This window comes from Phalaenopsis equestris, unplaced genomic scaffold (genome assembly GCF_001263595.1).
Source record: "Phalaenopsis equestris unplaced genomic scaffold, ASM126359v1 Scaffold000552, whole genome shotgun sequence".
Classification (NCBI taxonomy): domain Eukaryota; kingdom Viridiplantae; phylum Streptophyta; class Magnoliopsida; order Asparagales; family Orchidaceae; genus Phalaenopsis; species Phalaenopsis equestris.
This window is the reverse complement of record NW_018164992.1, coordinates 617,645-633,107: the sequence shown is the minus strand read 5'-3', so window position 1 is coordinate 633,107 and position 15,463 is coordinate 617,645. Positions and strand designations below refer to the sequence as shown.

The window sequence follows — 15,463 nt, the reverse complement described above, 5'->3', positions numbered from 1 at the left end:
GATCGACACATGAAACTCGAGTCGAGTTCCTACATTAATAGGAGCAGCCCCTAGGGAACCCCTTTGCGACCCGAACGCTCGATAACGTGGCATTTTGCGCACGCATCGCACCCTACACAATTTTGGCTTAAATTGATTCGTCCACCAACAAACTCATCCGGACGACCCCGGATGACGAAACGGACCTCGCCGACGCGTCCGGAACATCGACTTTAGCTAGAAGAGACCCATGTCTCTATAGTTTTGTGCACAAGCGTCTAGCACGAATATCGATGCACCTTTTTAGCAGTGCGCGGGCCCGGGCTCAGCCCAGGTTCGACTTGTGTTCGATTCAGGTTGGACTCGGGTTGAACACGGGCTAGGCACAAGCTCACCTGAATTTGAAATTCAAATGAATTATTTAAATTCTGCCTTAATTAAAATTAATTCAGGTCTTAATGTTTTTCATTTAATCTCCCCCTGTATTTGGAATTCATTAATTTCCCCGCTAGTAGCGGTTATTGATCCCGCTGTCTATTTCTTTCTCCCGCTCGAGACTCTCGCCTGGTCTTCCTCTGCCTTTCCGGAACGCCTGCTCCTCCTGCTTCTGCTCGATCTCGCTCGACAGAGATCCTCGCCTCCCTGCTCGCACTCGCCTGCTCCTCCCTCTCGTGCGCGACAGAAGAGCCGCTCGATCCCGTCTCCCTCACGATCGCCTGCTCCTCCCTCTCGAACGCGACAGAAGAGCCGCTCGATCCCGTCTCCCGTACCGAAGCCATCTCCGCTCAATCCCGCCTCCCGCTCGCTCCTACCGGCTCGACGCCTTCTAGCTCCACCTCTGCGAACAGATCACCTGCTCCACCTCTGCGAACAGGAAGGCTCGCCTCCTTTCTCCCCTCCTCGGATTCGTTCGATCATCCCCTACTCAACTCCCTCATCGCAGAAAGCTTCCCGCTCGCCTTCTCCCTCCCCTGTTCGGCCCCAGCTCCTCTTCTGCGAACAGAAGCGTCTTCCTGAACTCCCTCTTCTTCACGAAGGAGAGGCTTCAGTTACAGTGTGATCGAACAAAAGTGTCTGCCCGAACTCCCTCTTCTGTTACTGTGTGATCTAATTTTTCGGTACAGGTCCAAACTTCTCGCTTTAAACTTTGTTTTCTTTCACATAGATACCTTTAATTTTGAAGAAGAATAAAATTGAAGTTGGTTACTGTTCTCTCTTGATTAGAATTTAGCAGGAAGGCTGAAACTCTTGCACTCATATGCTTACAATTCAGTTTATTTTCTTTAGTCAAGGAAGAATTATACACATGCATCCATATTCTCTACCTGCTGCTTTTTACGGAAATGTTAGTTCTATGTGATGCAATCTTAATCTTGAATAGCTATTGTTATGATTGGGTTAAATTTGTAGAACTTGCCCTAGACGCATTTAGAATACTTCAGTGTTTGGAGTAGGAACCATGTGACTCATTCTCCTTAGATACTACAACTACGGATAACGGCTACATAGGGGGGAAAATCTGAAACTTACATGCTTTTCTTTTTTCTTTTAGAAAGATTTGAAGATCTATTTAACTCTAGATTGGTTAAAAAAAATACCTAAAGTTTACATGCTTTTCTTCTTACTTTTGCAAAGATCTAAGGTTCCTCTGCTTTTGATTGGTGGAAGAGGGTGGAAGCTATTCATGCAATATAAGGGTTTCTTGTGAACTGACTTATCTAGGCTGATTTGGGAATCGAGGAAAACATTCCACTCAATTCAAACGTATATTTACATATCTCACATATAAACTCTGCCCATTGTATTCATGCCATGCGAATCTTTCATACCATATAAAACTTACTGCAATTTTGGGTAGGAAGTTGCATGTTACCTCTGATCATCCGAGAGAGGGGCGCTGCTTTGCGCACCATTTTGGAGCTTTAAGAAATACGTTTTGTGAGTTAATAAAAGCTGTTTTGGTGAAATTAAACCCCTCATTTGGGGGATGTTTTAATCACTGTTTTGGAGGAATTAAACTTATCATTTGGGGACTGTTTTAATCGTTGTTTTGGTGGAACTAAACCCATCATTTGGGGATGTTTTAATCACTGTTTTGGAGGAATTAAACTCATCATTTGGGGACTGTTTTAATCGCTGTTTTGGTGGAACTAAACCCATCATTTGGGGACTGTTTTACTCACTGTTTTGGAGGAATTAAACTCATCGTTTGGGAGCCGTTTAAGATATAAGGTTGCTGTCCACTGCTAATTAAGGGCTGTTAGGAGTGTTTAAAAGCTGTATAAGGCGTAGGATCGCCGTACAAGCATGCTAGCTGCTGCCCCGGGTTGTAGGAAGTTGTAGGACTGTTGTTCAATGCTTCTAGTTGCTGCCCAGTGTCATAGGAAGGCTGTAGAGTGCTGTCCAATGTTTCTAGTCACTGCCTAGCGCCGTAGGAAGTTGTAGGACTGCTGTCCAATGCTTCTATTTGCTACCCAATGTCGTAGGAAGCCACCTAGTAATTGTCCACCATCGTTTGGAAGCCATCTAGTTGCTGCCCACCTCTGTTCGGGTTCATAGGAAGCCGCATAGGTGTTGCCCATTGCTGTTTGGGTTCATAGGAACTCATGTAGGCGTTATTCGAAATTCTTAGCTGCTATCCGGAGTCGTAGGATCACCGTACACATTTGCTAGTTGCTTACCGGAGCTGGAGGAGGTCGTAGGATCACTATACTAGCTCGCTAGTTACAGTCAGTAGTTGTAGAAAACCGTAGGATCACCTGTTTGCACCTCTCATGGAATTCTTAACTGCTACTACAACTTGTTCTACTGTTTTCTTCTTTTCTCCGCAATTTATTTAAATTCTCTGCAAATTATATTGTGCTTTGTGAGTTAAACATGCAACAAGAATATCAGCAGCAGATACGCCACGTACACAGATATATTTTATTTGTTGTTGTTTCTTTTTTGCAATTACTCTTGCTCTAAAAGACATTATGCAGGTACTGAATATAATCTCACTTTCAAAACAAAACGATTTTTCAAAATTAAACAACATTTTCAAAAAAAAAAAGTAACACGTTCTTTCAAACTTACGGGAGTCCCTCGGAGGAGGTAACCCACAGTTGCTAATGAGATCTCCCCGGTTTAAATGGGTTTCACAACTCATTTAAACTAAGTAAGTTCAAAACAAAATAGTGATACCAGAACGAGGGAACCGTGGGATTCTAACCAGTGTCGCTCTAATCAACTTGAACCCTCCCCAATGACAACCAAACTGAGACATTGAAACACACTTGGTAAACTGTTTGAACTTTAGACTTTAGGACTGTTACTGCGACGAGGAACTCAGAGCAACTTCGTGGGCAGCACGGCAAGGAGTTTGGAGCGAACTACAGGTGGAGGTGGTCGTCATTCTACAACAGCAGAATGAGCCTACACCAACTAAACTTTCATAGTTTAAACAACCTATAGGACTTTGAGGTAGCTCGTCTAGAGCGACGTAAAACCTCACCCTCTTTTAGGCGCCTGCACAACCATGTTGTGCAGCGTAAGTCCTAACTCGCCTTAGGTTTCGAGGTTGTCATCTAGAATGACGTAAAACCTCTTATCTTTGCGGGCTATTTGCATAACCAGTTATTATGCAAATATAAGTCCCAACTAATAAAATTGACGGGATTTAACATTCAAATAAAATCCTCTCTAAAACACAGCCACACAGTAGTCACTGAGGATTTCCCTCAGAATCTGTGACATCCCCTACCTTTTATTTCCTTTGGACTCCTGAAAGGATTGTTCTTATTTGAACAATTCTCACTTGTTTTTTCACGTTTTACCTTGAAAACCTGAACTTTGAATTCTTGAATACTAGAACCACTGATCATTATCGAAAGTTTTCTCAAGTGATTCCCGTCACTTGGGATGTAAATAACTATAGGGGTTTGCCTCTATAGGGAACTTGGAATCCATGTAAAATAAACTCTATTTAATCTTTGTATTAAATAGGGGAATTTGTCAGTCACATATAAAAGGTTCGCAGACCAAATGGATGTCACAAACCTCGTAGTTTGTATGATTGGGTCTATCGCCGCGGGGTACACTTATCTTTCGAGAAGGTGTATCATTTGTGGTACCGGACACGATTATACAAATTTATTGGGTAAATGAGATCCAGTCGGTCTCATTTTTTAAAATTAAAATACACTATTTTCATAAAATTATATACCTTTTAGGTTAAATTAAATCATCTACTTTTCAAAACTATAAAAATACTTTTCGAAATCAAAAAGTTGACAGACAATAGTGTTCATGTTTTTTCATCACTTCCTTTTTCATCAAGGTCTATTTTTGTCATGGTTCAGTTAGGGTTCCACATGAGTTGCATTCCCTCATCTTTTTTTTTTATACAACAGACTCATAATATATTTTGTTGGGAGAAAAATATATATTTTTTTCGATTGAAGTACTTTTATTCCCAAAAAAAATATTGAGTTTTTTTAGCTCTCTGATTGGATTTTTTTAATAAGTCTTTTTCTGAGAGTTTTTTTCTCTTGATTGTCATCTCCTATAACAATCATATCTTCAATATATATAATAGTGATAGAAATTTTATGCTTTGGAGAATGCTTTGTGAAGAGAGTATGGTCTTCTTGACTTTGTTTGTGTCTAACTCCTTTCATAACTCTTGTATCTGTCAAACCAATTTTTTGGTTATTATTTCAGTCCGTATAAGGTCATTTTGAATCTGCATGGCCATCAAATTTGTGTGGTGAATCCTTATATACCTCGTCTTCTACATCCCCATGTAAGAAATATGTTTTTTACATCATATTGTTGTGTAAGCAACCATGATTTGCTGCTAATGATATCATAATACAAATAGTTTCCATTTTTGCAATAAGAACAAATGTTTGTTAATAGTCAATCTCATATGACCGAGTATATCATTTTGCCATCAATCTTGCTTTGTTCTTTTCTAGGCTGCCATTTATTTTGTATTTGATTGTGAAAATTCATTTGTATTCGACTGGCTTCGTATCTTTTGGTAATTCAATGATTTCCATTTTATGATTTTTTTTTTTTCAAGGCATTCATGCCTTTTCTCATGACATTCTTTGAATTTTTATTTTCAAGTACTTCAACTAGAGTTTGGGGAACGAAAATGAGGTTGGTGTTGATACTAATTAGAAAAGGCCTTATGAGAAGGAGAAAATTTATGAAATAAGTTTTATTGAGAGATGAGGTATAAATAAGTGGTAGTGAGTTAATTAGTGTTCCCAATAATGATTTTGAGTCTTGAACTTGCTTGAGATTCTTACAAGGCTTATTCCTTCATGTACAAACTTGAAGAGATACATTTGATACTATATTTGAATTTGTAATTTTTTGTGTTACTAGAATGTTAAGATGAAGAATATGATTGAACTTATCTTCAGGTTGGAAATTTGTCCCTTAAAGATGAGTTTGAGTGAAGAAGTTATGAGTTTTATTAGGAATGATGACCATTAGAAACTTTTTATTTGTGAATTATAGCACCTGTCTCCTTTTATGTGACATTATTTTATAAGTACTTACTTGAAAGCTCTTGAGTTAATTTTTTCTCTATATTATTTATGAATATGAACGTAAGCAACACATTCAGAAATTTTTGGAGTGATTTTTGAGAAGCTGTTTATCGGAAAGAATTCTCCCAAATAATTTATAAGATTTTCTTATTAAATTATTATGGAGGGTATTTTATTAATTAAATAAGTAGCTGTTGGAACAACTTCTCCATAATTTTTTGGCATTTCATTGTTGTGGAGAAATATCATAGTCACCTAAAAAAGGTGGCAATTTTTCCATTCAGTCACTTCATTTTGTTGAGTAGTGTCAGAGCATGAAAATTGGGGGATTATAAATTCTTTCTGAATGATAACCGATAATTTGTGATTGAAATAATTATGTATATTATTATTAAAAAAATTGATATTAGAGTCGAATTGGTTATTTATCATAATAGAAAATATATATATTATAATGCTGACATCATATTTGTCTTGAATTAAATATACTTATATCATTCAAGAGCAATCATAGATAAACATAATAAAATTGGTGGCTTCAGAGATATTACAGATTTTGGAGAGTCCCTAGATATCAAAATTTATTAATACAAAAGGACTAGAGATTCTAGAGTTACTTTTAGGAAATAAAACCAAATAATATTTCACAATTTTACAAGTCTTACAATGAAAATCTTATGAAAAGAGAACAAAACATATATTGAGGATTTTTAAAAGAAGGGTGGCCCGTTCTATAATTGTGTGCTCAGATGATGTCGGTGGTATGAGGGAGTGAGCATAACAACTGATTATCATCCTTGATTTGAGTGATACATGTCGTAACTGGTTTGATTTGGGTTTGATGTAATTCGTTCAGTTTTTAACTCCCTATTTTTCTCATTTTAAATCTTAAACTTTCACACAAAGCCACTAAATTTATTAATTTAATTTAGTATATTGGTTAATGTTATATTGTGAAATTAATTGGAATTAATTTTTATAATTGTAGTCCTAATCAACGTAATTATGTTCTTAGTTAATCAGAGAATTTACTTAACTCTAATTTTAGTTAATCATTGCATAATTTGGTCTACTGGATGGTAAAAAAAGTTTAATTAGCCAGGAAGGTATGGTTAACAAATCTACTCGATGAAGGATTGATTCTTATGACTAGTGATAGGCTTGCTTATTTGTTGTTGGCTTTTAGTCGATATCAACAATAGTTATTAATGCAAATATGGTGAATAGTTTATTTGTTTAAACATTAATTCTATGATTTAAAAATGATGCTGATAACTTTTCTGGTATCATGGAGATAGGCGTGGTCAGCTGATTAAAGATCAAAGTTGTCTTTTCTGGAGAAAAGTCTAGACTTGCAAACCTTGACTATGAGCTTGCAAGCTATGCCCGTGCTAGTTATGAAAAGAATCATAACACACAGATTTTCGACACATTAAAAATAATCTGAATTATTTATTTTATTCAATTGCATATTTTCTTACTATATTTTCAAGGACTAGCAAGCAGCTCAACCAGAGCAGGCTTGGGCTTGGCACATGCAGGTGAGGTCCAAGGATGTAAATGAGTCGAGCCGAGCTCAAGTTATGCTTAACTCAAGCTTGGCAAAATGCAAGCTCGAGCTTGAGCTGAAAATCAAATTATTATAGGAGCTCCTTTGATAAGGCATGCATCTATGACTGGAGTAGGGGTGTCACCACAACTCTTCAGAGAAGGCATCGACTAGTCAAAATAGCTCAAGAGCCCACAAGCCGAGCGTAGACAAACTTGAACTTGAGCTCGTGGCTCAATAAACTCGAGTCGTGAGCTTGTTAACGAGTCAAGCTCAAGTCTGCTCGGCTCACTAGCACTCCAAGTGAGGTCTGCCCCTTCCATTCATCAATTCCAGTACAAAATGATCTGATTTCCATGCTTTGTATTGACTTGACTTTATACAATCAGAAACTTTTTTATGGTTCTGATTTCAGATTATAAACCATGTAATTGATTTTCTTCTTACTGCAGATTAGCTTGTTGGAGATTCCTGAACAGAGAAGGAAAAGATTAACAACATTACCTACAAATGTTATGAGAGATGAAAATGACAAGGTTAGATTGTTATTTCCAATGAGAGAACTAGAGTTCCTAACTTTTCCATTTCTATGTAGTGATTTCCATTTTTCTATTTATTTCTCTAACAGAAAATTTCACACTTTCGGTGTTCTTTGTGTGATTTAATTCTCATGCATTAAACTACACAATAACTCAGGCTTGTTGAATGTGAAAATGTGAAAGCTGAAATGCCTCTCTGAATATATTTCTAGGTTTCAAGATTGGACGTAAATTATTTTTATCTGGGCCATGTTTGAGTTGGAAATAATGCTGTCCCAATTCAAAGCTGGTGGTGGCATTTGGGCTTGATCTGCTAAGTTTAAAGCCTGATCCTAACTTGAACCAGGAATAATTTATTGTATACCATTGCTTAGGTTTTGTTTTGGTTTGTTTTTTGGGTTCATCCTATCAACATCATTTGTTTGAGCTGTTTGTTGGAATGGATGGTGGCATAGCATATTAAAAACCTAATTCCCTTTTTTTATGTTTAACCTGTCTGTGTTGACCCTCATTATTCTTTTAATATTGGTGATTTGCACATATGCCACATAGATCTTAATATTTACATATCCAATACCTAAATTTTAATATTTACTTGTATAACATCCAACTCTTTAGGATCATAATAAAAATACCACTGATATTACTTTTTTAAAATGTAGAGCACACCTTTTAATGCATACATGTTGATGAGATTATGGCACTAATGTGTTGTGAATAAATACCATAGTTTAGGCATTGAGTTTTTAAATGTATAAGAATTATGTAGTATGTATGTAAATCTTCTTTTTAAAATTCTACCATGCTAGCCACTGTGAAATAAAGAAGTGGTTTGATTAATCATCTTTCTCTTTCTCACACACTCCCTCCCACCCTCCCACCTCCCACCTCCAACCAATGCACGCTTGACTTTTTGTGAATATTTTTAGCTTTTTTTTTGCTCGCCATCTCTCAGCCCTTTTTGGAAGTATTATGTGGACGATTTCTTGTTTCTTTGCTGGGTTTAGGTTGAACACACTATTTTCTTAAATCTTGAAATCCTCATGATCGACCTTTATTTATGGATTTTTCTGTCCAATTTTAGTTATTATTTAGTTTGCGTTGGTTTCTCAGTTAAAATGAAGTGGAAATGTGGAAGAGAATGTAACAAGTTCATGTTATTTAGTGGCTTTCCATTGGACTCGAAGTATGGTGTGCTATACTCATACCCAATTAACTTGTTTCTAGTAATGAACATAGACTTGTAGATTTGTACTTGATGCTTTTCGCCATGCTTGGAGGCTTGTTGTGTAATACTCAAATTTTTTATAAGTTATAAATGTAACTCACCTAAAAATAAATTATATATAAATTTTAACTATTATAAAAACAATAAAAAAATCATTCTATGGCATTCTACATTTCAAATTGATCATGTTGATGCATATAAGTATAGTTAATTCTGAAAAAATAAGAAAGCTATGGAATTAGTTTTCATTTGAATAAAAAAAATTTCAAGTTTTCTTTTGATAATATGGTTCATTGGGAAGTGTATCATCTAGCAAGTTATGGAAATCCGAGTTTTTTCACTTAAATCGTCATGCAACGACTGGTGAAGATTTGGATGGTTCAGACGGTTTAGTTAATGATATCAATTTATATTTGCAAAGGAGTGTGTGTGTGTATGTGTATATAAATAAATAAACTATCACTCAAGTCATCAGCATTTAGCAATTAAGCTTCCTATCATATCATTCTCGTAGGAGGACAACAGATCTGAAGATGGTAGCAGGCTAATGGAGAAGGAAATGAAAAACAGAAGAAAAAGAAGAAATAAAAGAGGAAGAAGAAGAAATAGAGGGTGAAGAGGAGGAGAGTAGGAATATAATTTAATAATCTAATTTTTCTATTTTTCATCTGCAAAATAATCTCTCTTTGAGGTGGTAGGTTTCAACATGTGTACGAGGAGGAGATATTTTGTGGTAAAATGTCATTCAAAAATAAAGTGATTTAAATTTGTGTTGTTATGATAGGAATCAATTTAAATTGAGAATTTGATATTTGCATTTGATCACTTACAGTACCAAATGGAAGAAGTTTTCGGCGTCCAATTCAAGGAGGTTGATTGTCGGTTGTGTAATATATGCAAATTCTAACACATGAAGTAAACTTTTTTTTCGTTTTATTGCATGTGCATTTATGTGTGAGCTAGATTTAGGTTTGCAATACATCAAAAAATTCCTCATTTAGAATTCATGTTGAAACTTAGTAATGTGTAAATCACCACACATAAATTTTAATGATAGAAGCTCTCAATTAAATGTATTATGATTATATAAATATTTTATTAACACTTCTAAATGAAGGCATCTAACAATTCTAAATTGCTTATTTATTCATACAGTTGTTCAGTTTATTTTTAAAGAAAAAATGAATCACATATTTATTGTATCATTCAATGAGGAAAATATTTAGAGCTTTAAAAATGTTATATCGTGAGAATAGGTTGCAGTTGCATGTTTACAATAGTTGTATATAAAAAACATTTCAAAAAGTCGGAAAAAGGAAAACATTGTTTAGCCAAACAAAGTATTTTAGAGTTTTCTGTAACGGTCTATAGAACTAAAGAGTGAAAAACTGTCCTAAATGAATCTTATAATATAAAGCATTTTAAAAGCCTTTTAGTTAAATCTCCTTAAGCTAGGCCTATGTTAACTTTTGTGATTCCTCTGCCATTTCAGTGAAGAATTGGTTTAGTTTTATTGACTTTGAGTGGAATTGTTTAAGCTCACTGGAGTTTTTGCCTGTGCAAATTTGGACTTCTTTGTGTTGGCGTTGTTTTATTTCAAGAATGAATCTGTGCTATTTGCTGAAGTATCTGTGTGGAATTTTATCTCTCGGGAAAGCAATATTTTATTACCAACCTTTCTGTTAATGCACAAGAATTAAGACTGAAGCACGAAAAACCAGTAAAAAACTGCCCCAACTGGAATTTCAAAAAAGAAAACTTCATCTAAAGAAAAATGATTACAGCACGCAATCAAAAGTTGAACCCTGAAGACGTTTACTCCCATTTTTTTTAATTGAATGAAGCGTAACCATGCATAGTAAATAAAACATACATATTTTAATTTTGTTATTATAAATTATATGAATCCTAGTTTGTGATAACATCACATTGAATTTTTCGAGCACATGCTTACTATCTATGATCTTAAACTCAGAGGACATTATAATCTTTTATATTGCTCGACTTTACAGGTTCTTGTTCTTGGCCAGCCTGGAGAGGAAGTGAGCTTAGAACTGATACTTAGAGTGGTTGCTGATGTAGGTCTTGTGGTAAGGGCAAATTATGCCTGTTTTACTCAAAAACACACTTATAGCTATTAATTTGTTTATAACCTTATCGTTCTGGTACTTAAATGCATTGATGCTGTCGTCAAGGAATTACCTTTTACTAAATGGGAAATTTACATATCTTAGCACACAATTCTTATTTATTTACATAACTCATGCCTAAACATTCATATTTACATACATAGCACTTGTTTTAAACCTATGCATGGAAAGGTGTATTTGACTTTTAAAAAGTAGTTATAGTGCTAATTTTCATGTGATATTAAGCATTTGAGTGCTAGGGGTGTAAATAAGAATGTTTTGGTGTGTGACATGTAATTGTAAATGCATAAGAGTTGTGTGCTAAGGTATGTAAATTTCCCATTTAGTAAAAGGTAATTCCTTGACACCAATATCAATCCATACTCAGTTCAGACAGGTTATATTCCAGTACATCAGAGCTGCTTATTTTTGTGCCAAATTGGCACTTAAACATAGTTTTTCTGTTACACATGTACCCAAGTCACGTGGGCTTTTTTCCATTTTGAGAGATGATAGATCTCATTCTGCAAATACTTGGTAGCATTTTTTGCTTTTTGTAACTATTTGATATGGTAATGCAATATGCTCATTTCAAGAAATAGAGTGGAACTTTTTACTATTGTTCACTTTGTCTGGAGTCCGATGCTTTTAAAGTTGAGTGATTTACTTGTTTCTAGTTGTTGCTTGGCTTCATTCATATTTCTTTCTTATTGAGTAATGGATACATTGAATTTAGAATTTGCTGGCATTATGTCCCCTCTCCCCTACTGTTGATGTTAGATATAGAAGCCATTTCCTACCTTTCTTTTATGTGTTTTTTTTATTTCAACCCATCTACAGGTAAGAAACGTTTTCATTGGTGGTTATGGGTACAGTTTACTTCGAATTTATCCTAGTAAGGATTTTCATTTAATTACCTGGTCCCAAGAAAAGAAGAATACATGATTTTCTAACCCAAACATTTTTTAATGAATCAATAAGTTCTTTTTTTAATCAAATTCATTGATGTCCCTGCCAATTATGTTATATTTTTCCCTTTATTTCTGTAAGATGCGAACTGTGAGATTAATGGTATTCATATTCACTTCAAAACTAAGACAAAAAAAATAATAATAATAACTGCTCCAGAACTTTAAGCATCTTATTACAGTAGCTCGTTTTGTTGTACTTGTCCAAATTTCATGAACAGTAAAGTGAAATGTGGCTTGAAAATACATACCTTTGCAGAACCTTGGGTGCTTCATTAATGATGTAATAGTCCCTTTCTTTCTGCCTGCATAAGATGATTTCCTTGCAAACTTTTTTGGGGCATTTACATACATACCGCCCAATTCCTATGTATTGAGGAACTAACTTATGCCCAGTGGTGGCAGTTGCCCGCCCTTAATTACACTTTTTATGTTATGAAGATACTTTTTTCATAAATTTGCCCACTCTCAATTTTCAACTTTGCCCATTTATCATAAAAGATGTCTAAATTAGTTTTTTTCAATAAATTATTTTATTAATTGAATTAAAGATTTCTGATTTTTTACATTTTTATGCATTTATATTTTCTTCTTATAAATTTGGTGATATTATCTTTTTTTTTTTTTTTTGCTAAAAGAAATATTTTTTGTATTTTAATCATTTATGTACCATATTATCTGATAACAAGGATTGGTTCCGCTCCTTTTAATTTACATATCTAACACCTAAACTTTACTTATTACATCTATACCACCCAAATCTTTCATATCACATAAAAAAATCCCACCATTTCAACTTTTAAAGAGTTAAACACACCATTTGATGTATAGGTAAGGTGGTATGTGTGCAGAAATTGAAGTTTGGGTGTTAGACTTGTAACTGCATGTTTTTTTTTCCTTTTTTTTTTTTCCGGCGCATTTCAAAAACTGCTCTACATTTCTGCCTTATTATTGCTGAACTTGGCTGCTTAACATCATTCCTAAAATCATTTTGGTGAATGTGATCTTTTTCTCTTCTTTTAGGGGCTTCCAAATGCTGGGAAATCAACTCTGTTGGCTGCAATCACACTTGCAAAACCTGGCATTGCTGACTATCCTTTCACAACACTCATGCCAAATCTTGGTCATCTCGATGGAGACCCTCTGTTAGGGGCATCAAGTTATACATCTGGAGCCACCTTAGCAGATATGCCAGGCCTTATTGAAGGTGCTCATTTAGGGAAGGTGCTGCTTTTCCCTTTCCCTTTATGCTAATAGTATATGCTTTTCAAGCAAAAAATACCTTTTTTTTTTTTTGTAAATAAAAAATTTGCAGGGTCTTGGTCGCAACTTCTTGAGGCACCTGAGGCGAACTAGGCTTTTGGTTCATGTTGTTGATGCAGCAGCTGAAAATCCCGTGAATGATTATATGACCGTGAAGGAGGTAAACTCAACCTTCACTTGCCTGATTTAGTGAGCCGCTTTTATGGAAAAAGTTGGCTTCTGCTAATTCTCTTGGCGTGTTACCAAATTTGCAAGCATACTTAGTTTATATGCATTTGCCAATGCAATTTATTTGGATTAAACAATAGACATAGTGACACCATTCTAGATTTTTTAGAAGGTATTTAAGAAGTGGATCTAGTGGGGAGATGTTGGGGAAGGGGAAACGGTGGCAAATATGTGACTTTATAGAGGTTGGAAGGGTGAAAGGGCAGCTTGGCTGCAATACAGGAGGAAGGGCAGCAAAGTGGTGGATGATCGGGAGCATGCAAGTCATCGTGGAGGTTCCACCACCTGTTATCTTCAAGGTTCAAATTTACCACTTGAATAAAAATAGGTTATAACTATTCAAATTGAAGAAAACAGAGAGAATTTTTGCAAATAACATATATCAAAAGCAAAGGTCTTAAAATCAGGTTTAAAGCAACATACTTGTACTAAGAGAAGTTAAAATCCTATTGCGACACCAAACAGGCAACAAAATCTTGTTACAGAAATTTCACGGGACAAAAATCCCGTCCTGTTCGATCCCGCATGTGCTAGAGTTTGCGGGATCCGCCCTTACGTCACTTTCCCCAGGAAGGAGAGGTTTCGCCTTTTGCTCTGAAAACATCTGGAACGTCGTAATACGACAAGAAGTCAGCGATGTTAAATGTAACATAAATATTATAGTCTTCTAATATATCAATTTTGTGTACATTTCCATTAATCTTTTTAACAATTTGGAATGGGTCACGTCTGGGCTGGAGTTTTTCAAATGAACTTGTAAGTAATTGCTTTATCTGCAGTCTAACTGATACCAAATAACCTTTCTTGAAGACTTGGATATGTTAATCTGCTTCTAATAGTTAGTTTTATACTTGTCAATTTTCTTCCTCTCACATACAAAACCACCTGAGCCACCTCCATTAATTTTTGCATCAAATAAAGTTGTGTGCTTGGGTGAGCTATATAGTATTTTTTGCACCAACTTGCCAAGCTTGCTTATTCTTTGAGAGCCATCCACACATTGTAGCTATTGTGACACTGATACATTAATTCTCAAAGTGTAGAAAGTTGTTTATTTGTTGCGCTACACCTAGAAGTGCTTTGAAAACCTCAACACGGAAATTTTCATAGGTTGTATGTTTGGTAGGTTCTCTAATTGCATAGCTCCATTCAAGTTCAATAGCCGTAAATTCATCATCGTGTTCAACATACTTTTCTAAGAATATTTCTCCAGGTAATGACTTTGGAAGCTTCTTTCCATATGCATCTTCATCTGTGTGTGGGAAGTTTGCACAAATAATCAAGGGATGCTTCACTTTTAGCCCGCTCAATATTCTTTTCTTCGTGCTTGTCAAATTAAGTATCATCAACATTTATGGGTACAAATGTGCTACCCACTGAATAAAATAACAAGGAATTTGCTATAGACTACCATCTTTCGACCCATGAATGTACCTATTGATGTGGGAGTTGTTCGCTCTGCTACAGTACCACAAAGTTCTGCGGGCGAGTGCAGCTTGGGCTAGTCCACATGAGGGCTGGTGTGGATTTCCCTCCTATTTGGAGTGGGATTCACTCTTATTTACCGTAAGTCTATAAATATGTTTTTTTTTTCATATTTTTTTAGTATAGTTTTGGATTGCATTTCTGTCGGGACAGCAGTTGGCATTAGGTTTTCCTCTTCTAGGGCTGTATCCAAAGATGGTGGTGCTCTGTTTGCAGTCCGTCCGAGGTGGTGATCTCGTTCCAAGTGTTGGAGCGGTCATGTTGACATTTATCCCCTATACTTCTGCCTTCGTTGTCGCCACTACCTTTCCTTGCTGTCCAACTCGATGTCGGAACCACCGGACAGCAACCTTGTTGTCATTCTGCAACTCCAACTACCGACCACCACCTCCTCCACCTGTTGCCATCCCTTTCGGCCACCTCCCACCTTGCTGCCATTCGTTCCCACCGTCTGTCTTGGCTGTCCAGCAATACCCCTAGTTGTTGCAACCCGGGACAGCCCTCCCTTTGTTGTCCCGCAGCCCCACACATTCACAGTTCCCGCCATCTTCA

At 35.9% G+C, this 15,463-nt stretch overlaps 1 protein-coding gene across 1 annotated transcript in view; it reads left to right on the top strand.

The window, feature by feature from the left end:
• The window catches only part of LOC110029132 (probable GTP-binding protein OBGC2), a 30,836-nt gene that overhangs the window by 6,901 nt on the left and 8,472 nt on the right, over positions 1-15,463 (top strand). The window contains exons 4-7 of the mRNA XM_020731267.1: positions 7,524-7,607; positions 10,851-10,928; positions 12,959-13,159; positions 13,251-13,358. Coding sequence (XP_020586926.1) covers positions 7,524-7,607; positions 10,851-10,928; positions 12,959-13,159; positions 13,251-13,358 — 471 coding nt within the window. The remainder of the gene's footprint in view (positions 1-7,523; positions 7,608-10,850; positions 10,929-12,958; positions 13,160-13,250; positions 13,359-15,463) is intronic.